At 33.7% G+C, this 15469-nt stretch overlaps 2 protein-coding genes across 4 annotated transcripts; one reads left to right on the plus strand and one right to left on the minus strand.

Moving 5' to 3' along the window:
* Positions 1-34: 34 nt before the first annotated feature.
* LOC122535468 (2-hydroxyacyl-CoA lyase 1) lies at positions 35-4788 on the minus strand. Of its 2 annotated transcripts, none has more exons than XM_043667030.1 (12): positions 4643-4788; positions 2921-3062; positions 2656-2740; positions 2013-2194; positions 1772-1948; positions 1464-1705; positions 1213-1398; positions 1055-1130; positions 725-957; positions 542-654; positions 285-408; positions 35-213 (listed from the first exon to the last, which is right to left on the minus strand). In XM_043667030.1, the coding sequence occupies exons 1-12, from the start codon at positions 4685-4687 to the stop codon at positions 118-120; spliced, it is 1701 nt and encodes a 566-aa protein (XP_043522965.1). In that variant the 5' UTR covers positions 4688-4788; the 3' UTR covers positions 35-117. The 2 variants fall into 2 exon arrangements, with proteins under 2 accessions (XP_043522965.1, XP_043522964.1); XM_043667029.1 differs by having other exon boundaries at positions 542-649; positions 720-957.
* LOC122535470 (sialin-like) lies at positions 3361-14883 on the plus strand. 2 transcript variants are annotated; one of them, XM_043667032.1, is made up of 5 exons: positions 3361-3671; positions 11412-12261; positions 12905-13224; positions 13285-13529; positions 14496-14883. In XM_043667032.1, exons 1-5 carry the CDS (start codon positions 3620-3622, stop codon positions 14643-14645), a joined length of 1617 nt encoding a protein of 538 aa, XP_043522967.1. In that variant the 5' UTR covers positions 3361-3619; the 3' UTR covers positions 14646-14883. The 2 variants fall into 2 exon arrangements, with proteins under 2 accessions (XP_043522967.1, XP_043522968.1); XM_043667033.1 differs by lacking the exon at positions 3361-3671 and adding an exon at positions 9574-9762.
* Positions 14884-15469: the final 586 nt, after the last annotated feature.

A 15469-nucleotide genomic window follows, 5' to 3' on the forward strand; every position in this document is an offset into this window, starting at 1 on the left:
TTTTATACAAGGAATAGAAAGAATATAAAATCTATTTTCTTATACTATATTATCTATATATTTATACTTAGTATATTTCCTATACTATAACCCAGCGCAGTTACCTATTTTCCATTGTTAAAGCTTTGACTCTGTTAGCCAAGTAAATTTTTGTTCTTTACGATCAGCATGGGGATTAATCATAATGTTTATTAAGCTGGGAGAATCATTGATCTGTAACAAATTTATTCATTATAGCTGTTGATTATCATATGAATTAAATGAGAGATATAAATGATGTTTACTTGAAGGCATGCTCTGAGTGCATGTTGTATATCTTGCACAGTAGTGCAGAAGTATCCTTTGCGACCAAACATCTCTAACATTTTTTCATAATGTGTTTCTGATGTTAAACAATGCGGCGGTGTTCTAAAAATCAATATATACATGTATGTATGTATATATACTATATATTATAATATCATATTGTATATATACATATATATTGTCTAATAATATTATCTATTTTCATTTTTGAAAAGATATCGAACAAAAAGCTTACACTTGTGTTGGTTCGCCTGAGGCTTGTATTTGTCTGAATGTTTCATTATCTAAACCACCATATATACCATTATTATTTAGAATGATAATAATAATGGGCAGTTTATATCTAAAACATTAAAAATAATTAGTGAAATTTAATTTTTATGATTTTGTATTTAGTAATTTAAGTTATTTACCTGACCATTGTTTCAATTTCCATGCCAGAAAATCCAAATGCACTGTCTCCTTCTACACAAAGAACTTTTTTTGTGGGGGCATTGTTTTTACAATAAAGGGCGGCTGTTATGGCGAAACCTAAACCAACTCCCATTGTACCAAAGGTAGCAGCATCTAATCTATGACGCGGTTGATTATTTAATAAAATCGTTTTTCCTATGTCCATTGTATTAGCTCCTTCTGAGCAAATAATACAATCTATAAAAAGATATTTAAATATTCTTTTTACTTATTTTCTTAATTGTTAAAATATTGTTTCCTTCATATTGTAAATTAACATTTCATAAATTGTTACCAGATGGGATCACGTCTTGAATATGTTTAAAAACGGCATAATAATTTAATGGTACTGAAACATCCATTGACATTTTCTGCAAAATAAAAAAAAAAATGTTAATGATAAAAACAAGATATGTTAGTTTTCAAATCAATATCGATACATAATAACGACACCTGAATTATTGCTTTATTTTTATTTGATCTGGCTTGTAAATCTTTCCACCATGGACTATTTTCTTCAACGAACCATTTTCGTTCTTTCAAAACAGTAATAAGACTGTCTGTAGCTGTAGATATATCAGATTGAATTGCAACTGCAGAAGAAACAGAATTGTGTAGTTCTTCTGAACATAAGTCGACCTAAAGGACGAGCACATTAAGTTTTCTTTCATAGAAATTATTTCGTAAGAATAAAATTGTAATACCTGTATCACTTTAACATCAGCCTGAAAACGAGGTGGTTTGCCAAAGTGTAACATCCAATTTAATCGAGCACCTAGTAACAAAATTACATCGCTTTGTTGCAATGCGAATGTTCTAGCACTAGAAACGCATCGTTCGTTCGTATCTGGAACAACTCCTTTGCCCATTGGCATCGGAAGAAAAGGAATCCTGGTTGAATATACAAGGTTTCGGACTTCATTCTCTGCTCTTCCATAGGCAGCCCCTACAATTTTGCAATTATATATTTTTTCAACGTTAATAATTTTTTTTAATACTCACGATCAATTACCTTTTCCTATAATTAACAATGGTTTTCTTGCTCGCACAAGCAAATTAGCTGCTTGTTGAATTAATCGTTGATCGGGAAACGTCAGTGGTGGTGGTGGGCATGGTTCAACATCATAAATGCTTTCTTCTTCGACTGATTGATTTAATAAAGTAGCTGGTAAGTCTAAATACGTAGGACCTACGAACATTTATAACGTGCAATATTTTATACTTCTGCTAAAAATAGTATACAGTGAATGTACCTGGTCGACCGTAAATAGAAATTCGGACAGCCTTTTCCACATGGAGCGGTATTAATGTTGCGGATGGCGGTCGGGCAGCATATTTACAATAGAGTTTACTGGATTCTACTTGCGGCCATTCCTGAAAACCTCCAATACCTTCATGGTCTTCAGAACACGATCCACCAAGTACTATAAGCGGCCTATGCAAGAATTTATAGTGTTCAAATTATAGAAATATAATTAGTAACTAGCAATAAAAAGTCAAGGATTTTTTCCTAATGGTTTTGCATTTTCTAATAATATAATCTTTATATGACACGGTTTACATAATCATTATCTAACTTACACGCTATGTGTTTTCTTTAATAATATGGCACAATAAATGTGAACCGGGTTACATAATCAACTATAATCGTTTCATATAAGATTACTATTCTTTTACGAGATAAAAGATTTGTGTATCATAGAAATTGCATTAATTGTAATCCGAGACAACATAAAATTTTAAATCGTTGCAACATGTTGCGCCAATGGATTTTCCACAGTATGTATATTAGCTCTGTGTTTTCAAGTAGCACTTTTGATTAAAAATTTTAAAATTTTAATTTATAAATTTTAAATTATATACAAGCAAGAAAGGAAGAGCTTGAACAAGACTCACCAACAATTTACTTGAGCGTTTGCCATACCACCGATAACATGAAGCAATCCTGGTCCAGAAACGCACAATACTGCTGCCGGTTTTCCTAATTAAAAAAATGTAATAATTAAATATAATTAATTAATCCTTGCGGTACTCGTGCAAGCGTACGAAAGGATTGTTATGTACTATAACGAATTAATTATATCCTTCAAATCATGTGTTTGGCTTCGTCTAACAGTTCCTTTCATACTTTACGGTAATTATTCAAATTTTGCGCGCTTACCCGTCAAATATCCATAAGCTTGCGCAGCGTAGCATGCGGCTTGCTCATTTCTAAATCCAAGATATTGGATACCCGTTATTTGTATGGATAAGGCTAGATCAATCACGGGATGTCCCATTATTCCAAAAACATATTCGATACCCTGTTTATTTTCAAAATAAAGAAATTTAATAAAATAACTTTTGTATTTTCGTATCATCCAACATAATTAATATAATGCATTTTTTTTTTTTTTAGAATATACGTATGCACAATCATGTATACAACTGGCAACTGTTATCAGGTTGATATACGACGAACAAGAAATCACTTGAAAAACAATAAAATTAAGAAAAGAATTAAGAATACAACAGATAAGTTAACTGTACGTTTGTTTGTTTTTCCATATGAAGAACAAGAATGATTGTCTTGGCGGTGACTAGTTGTATGAATTCAAATGACAAAACTACTTCGACTGTAAATGTATAAAGTTAAGTGCACTATTTATGCGAGTACACGTTATCAAGAAAATATCTGCGCATTGCAATGGAATGATTAATTTCTTGTACGTGTTTTACGAAAACGAAGAGTCGAATTTTGTTTACGATACTTTAAAAATAACTTAGTGGGCACGTTGATTGTACAACGATCAATTAAAAAATCAATTAAAAAAGTGATTGGAATACGACTGGATCAAAAGTTTATTAAAACAGAAGTGAAATGCTTTCCTATGATGAGGAACGAGTTCCGCTTGTATCACGAGTAAAAAAACGTGAGTATTTATTAATTAGTTAACAATCGCAGGGATTAATCAATTTTGTAAATCTTCATTATAAAATGGATAAATCCCTTAAAAAAATAAGTTATCTGTAAACATAAATTATTTGTAGATAAATTTGAAAAGTTCGTGTTATAAAGTACAAATCATTACTTTTAAAATAAAATAAAGTCAGAAACATATTTTAAGAAGCTTTTTTTTAACCCGGGATTATCCACCTGGGGGTCTAGCGCAGGTACATCTCGGCGACTAGACCCCCACGAGGGTAATCCCGAGTTAATGGAAATATATTATTTCCTTGAATCTCCTAATTAAAATTTGACTAATCGCAATTGGATTTATTAATTAAAGAATTTTATTAAAAATAAAATTAATATTAAAATTCCTCGTTTGTAGCGATTCGTAAAAGTTGCACATTCACTATGGAAAATTTTCATTTTTATATTATATTAAATTTTCGAAATTTCGCGATTATTTTTTTTTTTTTTTTTTGACAGATTTCAACGTCGCATCGATTGCGAGGAATAATCATATTAAACTCTAAGACTATAGAAATTTATAGTTTTTTATACATGTATCGCACAAAATTTTTCATACATGTAATATATTTAGAAGTTCCTATTTAAATATGCATTTGCATATATGATATTTTATACCAGTTTACTACATTCAATGACAAATCACTTTGTTACCTGAAATCGATACTGTAATCAATTTTGCAATGGAATTTTTATAAATTTGATTCGTTATTTACAACAATCAATACACTGCTCGATCATTGATAGTACAATTCCAATTGTATCACTACTAATAAAAATTGTCTAAATTTCGATGAAGAATATAAATAATATATACGTATATATAATATTTGTAAATATTTCACATAACCTTAAATGTCACTGTGACAAGAATTGACACGAGAATTAAGAAAAAACAAGAAAAGAGAAAAATTAAAAAGGTGAGACCTGTTTCTTCAAAGCTTCGGCAACTATTTGATTTCCGTTCTTCATTTTCAAAGATTTTCTCTGTGTAACGTTCGACGATGTTCTGCATTACCAGAATTTCAAGCGACTATCTAATCTGTCGCTGTACTTCGTATTTGTTACCGACGTGCAGGTGAACTTTGGAACCAGCAAAAAGTAAGATTTAATTTTCACGTAGTTAGCAATCTTCAGTAAGCAGTTTTGTGCAAATTTATTTAAATTAGCAATTTTTAAATATCATGCAGCAATTATCTTGCTAAAAAAAAGTTTTTATTAATTAAGTTTCCGTACATACGATGAAAAATTGTCGATGTTTTTATACTGCTACGTGAAAAAGAATCGTACGTGAAATTTTAAAAGATTGTTGCAAAGAGGAGACTTTAATTTTCAAAATTATAGTAAATATAGTTATTATAAAAATTTTTTTAACGTCTATAAGGATGTTTGAATTTACAAAATTTTCGAGAGAAAAGGTATCTTTATTTAACTTCTTTCAAAATGACATAAAAACATCTTTGAAATAAAAGAAACACAGTGCTCTGAAAATATGTGGATATAAAAGCGCCTGATCAATGATTTTTCGCCAAGAAGTCATATAAGTTTAAAGTGTTGTCAATTTTTTATCATACGCGAGAATACTAAGTCGAATGGAAAATTTATCAACACTTTAGAGTGCTATGACTTCTCAATAAAGATCATAGTTCAATCAATATTGTATTTATTAAGCACTATTTATATTTTTACAGTGCACATATTCATTTCTTTATCATTTTAAAAGAGGTTAAATAAAAATACTTTCCCTCTCGAAAATATTCATAGTTTTGAAGATTGGAGTCTCTTCTTTACAACGAAATTTGATCCACGAGTTTTTGTTTTTACGAAGTTAGAAAAGTTTAAAATATTGTCGACTTTTCATTACATATAATATATATGGAAACTTTCTGGAACCACTATACATATATATTATATATTACATATATTGTAACATTAAATTCACCATATGAGATTGTTCCAGAAATTTATATTTTATTAATGTTCTTCTAATTGCTAATTGATTCAAGATTATTGTAATCTCAATCAATCTCGGTTTTGCAATCTCAAAGAAAAGAATATTATTTATTTAAATATTTCTTATAAATATCAGGATTAATATTATTTAAAAGTCAGATGTTTATTCAAACGTGAATTTTATTTAATAAATGCTAGAAATTGAATTCTTCCATTAAGCAAGGGAAAAGATGAAAATTTGAAAGTGATTCAAAGTTTGAAATAGAAACTGTCATTTGGATGGCAGTTTCTATTTCGAATTGTTGTCCCTTATCTAAAAACGCGTACCTGAACAAAGCTCTGTGCGAAAAGGGCAACGGATCTTGGAATTATGGTTTACACTGTGTAGTTGAAACACGACGGTTCAAGGTCTCGAGAAACGTTACTACTCTCCCAAATTCTTTGAAAATTAATTCTCACTATTTCCCTTATTCCGGATCCAATTCATTATCCGGACTTAAAAAATTTTGAAAGTTTTGATCTATTACGACATCACGTTTGATCTTCCACTTCGTTTCTACTGCATTATCTTTAGGAAGCAAAATTAGGAGGTCTGAAATACAACCGCGCATTACATGCACATCTATTCTCGAATTACGCACGTATTCAATTATGCAATCGTCTGTTGTATTTCCACTGGCTTGAAATATCTGTAAGATAAATTTTACGATATAATTCCTTACAATATAAACTACGAATAAATTTCGTAATATATAAATCTTGTTTCCAGTCGTTACAACGAATATTTTATCTGCAAGTTTGTCACTGCACAAGTTCTTGCCGATTCTAAGGCTCGAAAACATACAGTACACCAGGTAGTTGAATGCTTTTGTACCAGGAACAGCCGATTTATCTTTAAGCCTTAAGGACATAGACGAAGTATATGAATATACTGTCTGTACCTAGGATTTAACTAAGAAATACATAACGTCGAAGAGTACAAAATACTGGCTACACAGAGGATAAGACGATCCTGTGTGAATGGTTGGGACAATTTTCGTAGGGCAAGGCTCCGTGCAATTTTTAGAAAGCGTACAATTTTTAGTGCCGTTTAGAAAGCTATTTAAGACGTTTGAAACATACTGAATATTTTGCTGAGCACAAAATGTTGCAGACTAATTTCTCCGAAATTATTGCAGATGACTTGCAATTTCATTTTTACCATTTTGTTTTTATATGTTGTTAATAACATTCTTCGTGTTGACGTATTTTTACGTATGCATAATTCGAAAGGAAATATATTTGTGCGTCGAAAGTTCCAATGTAATAGAAAGAGGAAATAAATAAATAAATAGTTGGGGAAATGAATGGAAAATGTTTTTCCATTGTTGTGACTTTTTAACCTTGCAGGATACAACACAAAATGCTTTTAAATAAAAGGACTGTCGAAATAATGAAAAATTAATGTATCGTTTGCATTTAAAATACTCATCACACGCCCTAAAATGTTAGCTCCTCCGCACCAAATTTCATTTCTCACCCTATTTTTCAAGCGTGGAATATTCCTAATAAATAACTAATAAACTCTAACTATCTCTTTTAATTGTTTTCAATGATATTGAACGACCATTTAATCTACAGTTAAAATATTTTCTCTGTAAATACTCGAATTGTTGCGCATATTTAATAAAACCTTGAAACAAAATGAATGAAACTGAAATATTTATTTGAACAATAGTAAATGGAAATCTTCCATGTGGATTACATAATCATATCATTAGAGTATCACATATTTTTTTATCTAAATTCAAGATCGACTTTTATTTAAACAACTATTGTGAATCGGTGCAACATACGATATATATACTTATATACATGGTTAATTGTTTCCGTTGCTCATCGTGATACATCTGAATTGTAAAAAAGTATTCGTGTCCTGTCTTTTCGTTCCAAGTAAATCTGAAAAAGTCAGCTCTCGGTTATTGTTTGTACATTTAAATGTCCATAGACAGTTTAAATGTCCTTCTTTGTTTCTTCAAGCTACGCTACTGATTCATAAGATTTTCTTTCAGTTAATGACGTGATTCACGTCGACAACGACAGGGCTCGTTATCGACAGCCTCCTATCGATGAAAGTTTATCGGTGGCCGTCAAAGACAATGATCTTTTGCATAACATCAGTACGAATAATGTATAAAGGGAAACGCGAATATTTTAAGCAACGCGCGTTTTCCTTTTCAAATCGTCACGTTCCTGCGAAACGAAACAGCTGTTTGATTAAACACGTACAGAGATTAATGTATCTGTACGTAATTAGTATTTTAGTTATAGTTTTAGGGAATATAGTAGGGAGTATAGTTTAGTAAAAGAAAGAAAGAAAAAAGGAAAGAAACCGGCGCAGAAGTTGCCGCGGCCGATGCACAAATTCATGGTGCAATCCGTAGACCGCGGAATTACGTAAAACGCTGGCAAATTATTGAAAATTAAGGAAGCCGCGTTCCACGATGTCAAATCAGAGTCGCGTGGAACAACACGCGACAATACAGAGAGGAACGCGAGCAGCTCGATTTGTTGCGTTTTTGTTTCGTTCACCTTGGCTTTTTTTTTCTTTTTTTTTTTTTTCTTTTTATAAACGAAAAACATTTTCGATCCCGACGACGAACGTTTATTTCGTATATCTTCGTACGGATTGTTTCAACAGGAAAGTGCGTGCAATTAGAATTTTGCAGCAACAGCACAAATCGTTACACCGTAACTGCGTTTTAACAACTTGATCCAACTGAATTTAATAATTGTCCGTTAACGAAAAATTTAAGGGAGTTTGAGAAAATCGAATTTTTTCGGATTTTTTTCTAAGGAAACCATGATACATTTCGGTATGCAGTTTTCGCACACAGATTTATTCATACTTAAAGAGTATTTACAATTTTTTTTTAAAGAAATCAGTGAAAGTTGTGGAAATTATGTAGCCTTAGGTAAAGCATGTTTTTAAAAACGGGTTCGAATGGTTGACGTGATTTCGGTTCATCTGGTTCATCTGAAACTGAAAAATCAGAATGCATCTTAATTAGTATAGGTATGGCTATCACATGAACCACGGAAACAGTGAAATTTCGAAAATTAAAAAAAATGGTAGCATTTTGAAGTTAAAATATCGATTTTCCTTGTGCTTTTGGTCTTTTGGGTGGTAAAAAAAAAAAAAAAAAAAAATAGGAAAAAACATCAGATTTTGAAATCCGTGGTTCGTGCGATAAAGGTATGTCCGATGAAGATCTCCAAAATCAGTCGACTAAAACGTGAGATATCCTGTCAGCTGGTTTAAAAAATATGGATTTGAGAAAAAACACATTTGAAGTTCTTGTTACCGGTTGTACAAAAATATTCATACTTACAATTAATCAAGCAGTACAAAAAATAAAATATTATGAAATAATAATAATATAAAAATAAATAATAATATAAATAATAATATTGTAAAATAAAATATATTTTGAGAAAAAAACATTTGAAGTTTTTGTTACCCGTTGTACAAAAATATTCATATTTACGTCGCGAGCAGTGGACCGTTTCCTTTAAACATCTATAACTTTGCTAATTTTATCAATTCAAACAAATCCTTTTGCATAGACATTTTCGAAAGCATATACTTTGAGAAAATTAAAAAAAAGAATCGACTTTTTTAAACCGAATTTTCAGAATATCCCCTTAAAAGCAGATAGTGGGAAACGTTTGAAGGATGCCCAGTCATATATTTTTCGAGCTTCTTTCTTTGTTCGACGTGATGATAAATGACAGACCCCTGCAGGGGTGGTGCAGTACGAATCCTAAATCTCATTGTATTTCCCTGTCATTTCATGGAAGAGATGTACCTCGTTCCCCCACTTACTCTTACCTCTCGACCATTTAAATAGGCTGGATAACCGATGTCATCAGTTACTCCTTCGGCAGTTTCGGAACAACGTTGTATTAGAAAGTTAGTTTCCGTAGGCTTCGTCCAGTCTTTTGCTAAAGAATGTCCTGACGATCTGTCTCGAATGTCGGGTTAGTTGGTGCGTGTCCGGAACTCTATCATAGTCGCAGAATGTACAAACAGTATTACAAGAAGTTCTTTCCACGTAAGTAAAGCACACGTATTTCTTTCTTTTATTTGTCGTTAAATTTCGCGAAACGATGGCTCGATCGTTAAATTACTCCATTAAAGAAAAGTTCGGTTACCGAAACACCTTGTTTTGCAAGTCGCAGAATGTACAAGCAGTATTGCAAAAATTTATATTCTCTCCACGTAAATAAAATATACACATATTTCTTTATTTCATTTGTTGCTAAATTTCGCGAAACGATGGCTCAATCATTAAATTCCTCTTAAAAAGAAAAAGAAATAATAAATTCAGTTACTGAGTATAATGAGTAACTTATGTTATTTCAAACGATTGGCAACTTGGCCAAGTAGGAAGTTGATTTTTAACGGACGTCGAAATTCGTCGATGTTTTCACTCTTCTCGGCATAGTTTTTATCATACCCGTTATTTAACCTTGTTATAAGACGATCGCTTAGACTCCTTAATTCAATTTCTTTCCTTACTGGAAAATTTTCGTCCAACAGTTTTGCTATCTATTCGAGTGAAAAAAAAAAAAAAAAAAAATTTGAGTTCGATCGATATTAATCGAACTTACGGATCGTGAAGTTGAAGAAATTGACAGTTACATTGTTTCGTATTCTTCGTTTTCTTTTTTTATTCAACATCGTTAAATTGTTTTCGCGTGGAAATCGATTGGTTCAACCGACTCGAATATCTAAAGGGGAAAACTTATCGTACGCGAGAAACGGAAGTAGAATCTGTAATCGGAGCAGTTTCAATTTTGTACATAACGGCATACGGTAACGATCGATTTGTAAATACAGAGCGGAATGTTTGGAAAGTGGTCGAGAACTTTCTTTGAAAGACGCACTAGCAGTAACGAGTACCTGCTACACATTACTTATAGGAAAGTTAACAGCTAAAAAGAAACGCTACGTACAAGTTTGGATCGCTTAATTTTTTTCCTTTTTTTTTTCAATTCTTCAGCGCCCATCTAGCAACGTATCTATTTCAAAAAATCGGAATATTTTTAATTTATATTTTTGCATTGCTCTTCTCTAGCTGCAAACGCGTAGATTTAAAAAAAAAAAAAAATTTGAACGTGCGTAAGTAGATTCTCGGGAAAACAAAGTCGCTGCTAAACATCGTGCAATCTAGCAACGTATCTATTTCAAAAAATCAGAATATTTTTAATTTATATTTTTGCATTGCTCTTCTCTAGCTGCAAACGCGTAGATTTAAAAAAAAAAAAAATTTGAACGTGCGTAAGTAGATTCTCGGGAAAACAAAGTCGCTGCTAAACATCGAGCAATCATAGTTGGCAAGGTAACCCGTCAAATTTTTTTCATTGACGAGCCAGTCACTAGGACAGAAGCTTCTTTTTTAAACCAGTTATCTTCAACGTTAGAATGTTCATACTTAGATCTATCCAGGACGGCGTTACCGGTATATCCGGACTTTTCGACAAACCCGAAGCCCCATTTTGGAAAGGTTTGAGTGAGTGAAGAATTGCGAACGCGAGTAGATAATTTGAACCGTATTATTCCCGACTCGGTTCACTGAGTAATTTTATTCTAGAAGCAAAATAATAAAAAGGAACCCCCCCCCACCAAAAAAAAAAAAAAAACATGAAAACGAAAATCAAGAAAGAACCTTATCGTTATCGATCTTGTCCTTCGTTACAGGATGGATACCGACACGAGTTCTCATCTGCGTAATGACGTTCACGGCCTGTTGGACCAATTACGTGTGTCGTTTGCAAATGCCGATACTCGCCGTTCCAATGATCAAAGCCGTAGCAAAGCCAAACGTTACGGAGGGCGTTTGTCGATCGTCCGACGAGTTCCGAGTTCGCCGCGCAGTTTCTTGGTTGGATCCGGGCGCCGACTTGGATAACTACATTCTGTCGAGGCAGATCGAAGCCGCGGAATATGAAATGATTGCCAAGATGCACAGCGTTCGTGTGCGCAGGAATGACGTCGAGCAGGTGACGCGTCCATCGGATGGCCCCATAGAGCTGTTCAATGGTCTACCTTTCGACTGGAGGCCGGAGATCCGCGGTCAATTGATCGCTGCGTACAGCTACGGGAACGTTCCTGGTAACTTCATCGGTGGTGTGATGGCCGTCAAATGGGGCCCTAAGAACGCGGTTCTATGGACGTCTATAGTAGCCGCTGTGGTGTCACTGATCAGTCCGATCCTTGCCCAGTTTCACTGGGGAGTGCTTCTGTTCTCGAGAATAATTATAGGCCTTACCGGTGGAATAACGTTTCCAGCGTGTCACGCCTTGGTCGCGCAATGGGCACCACCGAACGAGAGGGCTCGTTTCGTTTGGTCGTTGCTCGGTGGCACGTTCGGTACAATCCTTACGTATCCGATGGTCGCTGGTATCGCGGAGAGCACGAACTGGGAGACCGGATGGTACATTCCGTCGTTGCTAATGATGGTCTGGATAGTCGTCTGGGCAATAGTTGCGTATGACTCTCCTATAGAGCATCCTGGTATCACGGAAGAAGAAAGGGAGTACATAAAAAGGTGAGCACAGGAGCCAATATCGATTGATCGATCGTTGATTTATTGTTAGTCCCATATACATAGTGTCCCGGCTCTTTCCCGCCAAACTTATTCCAGTGGCCAAAAGAAAAAAAATGTTCGCTTCGTTAAGGAGATATAAACAAATAGTGATGAATAGTTACTCGCTATTTTTAAAGTCTCATTTCAAAATGATGTCCTTCTGCTCGGATACAAGCTTTACATCGATGAAAAACTGAATTTATTGCTCTACGCAGTGTCTCAGTATCTTGTTGCATCTCAATAACTGCATTTTTAATACGCTGCACAAGATCTTCATACGAAGTCACTTCGGTGGAGTGAAAGGAGTTTTGTTTCAAAGGTGCCCCATAGATAAAAGTCGAGCGGTGTAAGATCGACACTTATTTATCAACACTCATTTCCAATTATGAGACAGGCTGGTGCAAAGAAAAGGAATGATTGAAATATTGAAACTCAGTAAAATACCAAGTATCTATTTTTGATTACATCTCTGCAATAAAGCGTTGATTCGCAAACTTCATGTAACATTGTTTCCTTCTTTTGACCCCTAGGATAAGCTCTCACAGTTTAGCGGGGGAAAAACCCGGGACACCCTGTATAAATTGCTCTGTATTTGTCTTTCCAGCGCGCAGGCAGGCACAGTGAGGAAAGAGAAACCTTCGTTGAAAGAAACACCGATCAAGGAGATATTCACCTCGATACCTTTCCTCAGCTTGCTCATCTGCCACTTCGGGAATATGTTCCTTTTGTTCTTCTATCAAAACGTCATGATGCTTTACTTGACAAGAGCTTTAGGATTTGAACTGACGAAGGGAGGTTTCGCTGCTAGCCTACCTTGGGGTTGCAGGATGCTGTTCGGGTTTTTCTTCAGCTGGGCTGGCGACACGCTCAAAAGGAAGGAGATCATCTCTGTTACCCTTATACGTAAAGGCGCTACGACATTCTGTGAGTAAACTTTAATTTCAACTACCGTTCAAGAACGAAAGCGAGTTTTTTTTGTTGCAGCTCATCTTCTACCGGGCGTCTTCCTCCTTTTAGTCGGATACGTTGGATGTAATTTCGTCCTCGCTAATGTCTTCCTCGTGCTGGCTCTGGGTTTCAATGGGGCAGCGAGTATTGCGAACTTGTCCAACAATCAAGATCTGTCGCCAAATTTCGCCGGTTTTCTATACGGTATCATGAACACAGCCGGTTGCGCTTCTGGCATAATTATTTCTCCGATGGTCGAAGAAATAGCTGGAAAATACGGAGTAAGTAGTTTCTCTCTGTGATTCATCATAACTTCTCAGCCAGCTTCGCTTCACATTTGCTTATTCGCTCTACAGCGCAGATATCTGCAAGGGATATCGTATGTTGAATGATTTTTGCATGTGAATTATATAATTTTTTTTTTATTCGCGCGATCACACAGATAGAGTGTGACGGATATCTCGTTACAATCAAGTTGACAGGTTTTTGCTCTTAAGCACATTCGAAACTTCAGTACAGCCTTGTACTATGTTGCGTAACTCATAGTACGAGCAGTACTGTAGATCGTATGTGCACACGAGATCTCCAAAAACGAAACACTGCCAACGACATACAAAATTTCACTGACCAAGTCAGGATTTCATAGGTCACGCTTTATCCTACTTCTTATACTCGAATAATTTATTTAAATAAACATATTGTTGAGCGTTTTCAAGCGAGCATATGTAATGTAATATGAAATACATGTTCTGTAATTTTCATATCATGTAGACGCATAAAGTACTAATTAATGTCAATATCGGTACATGCACATGGTGTAAGAAATCGCTCGAGTCAAATGGCAGAAGGCTTCGCTAAGCTCATACCTCGCATCCATCCAAGTATACTTGCGGTGATGGCATCTCGGAGGTACTCCTCGTCTCTATATTGATAGAGATGTATAGTACGGGAAGTACCTTGTAGATGCATCATCAGGCAATCCATCATCCACAACGCAGTAATACGTTTGCACTATCATCTACACTATCAATGTTTCGATATCTTCACTGTACTTAACAGAAACATGCACGTATGTGAGTATGTGTATTCCAAATTCATGTTAACGCTGTCACTTCTCTATGGTTCTATCAACTTGCTCTCCATTAATTTATTAATTTACGTATTTTTTATTCTGGTGAAAATTATCCTTTTTTTTTTTTAGATTGGTTCATGTCTAACTGGTTTCTTTTTCTTCTATTTTCTTTTAGGATCCTATCGACAGATGGCAAATATTATTTTGGATCAGTTCGGCGGTGTGCATAACTTCCATGATCGTTTTTCTTTTCGGGGGAAGCGGGAGGACCCAAAGCTGGAACGAGATTCGAAGCAGGCCCGATACAGAACTTGAGGCGAATTGATTATTTTTAGGATTTTTACAATTTTATTAACATTGGACGTTTCTGTGAAATATGTAATGAAAAGAAATTATACTTAAAATTTCACTATCTAACTTATAATCGCGTTTTACAATATCTTTAAGGCATTGACAAACCAAAAAAAGAAAATTATTGTGACCCGGAAATATTGTAAATATTTTAAAGGTCCCTTTATAATAATTGTTATCGCACGTTTTATTAGAATTTCAAATGAATGTTTGTTAAGTAATTTTTTATATGTTATACGAATGTTATACGAATTATGATTAAATATTTCGTTAAATAAATTTATATGAATTGAAACTTTTATCTGAATTAAAACTCCTATTCTCTTTTTATCATTTTATAAAAAGTACTTTATATGAATATAGTAGAACAATTATATTTACATATAAAAATAAAATGTTTGTGTATGATATTAAGAAACTGTCATCTTTACTTATGGATATAAAAAAAAAACATTTAAACTACATATTGAAGAATGTTTACATTTTAGAAGACTTTCCTGTTGACTTTATATAGATTTCATTTATATTATGAATATTGAAAGAGAGAAAGATTGATGCTGTAATGAAAAGATAAATTAAATATTATTAGGAATTTTCGTTTCCAGGTAAAATAGATCGGGTTCATGAATAATTGACATATACCATTATCAGTACATATTCAAAAGATAATTATTAATTTAAATACCGTGTTAGGCGATAATAGAAGTTTTAAAGTACTAAAGTCACGCGATTCTTTCAAAGTATTTTTTCACGCAATAAACGTAAAAATAAATGAATATATGAAAATTTTAATTTTTG

Source organism: Frieseomelitta varia, unplaced genomic scaffold (genome assembly GCF_011392965.1).
Source record: "Frieseomelitta varia isolate USP_RPSP 00005682 unplaced genomic scaffold, Fvar_1.2 scaffold_727, whole genome shotgun sequence".
Classification (NCBI taxonomy): Eukaryota; Metazoa; Arthropoda; class Insecta; order Hymenoptera; family Apidae; genus Frieseomelitta; species Frieseomelitta varia.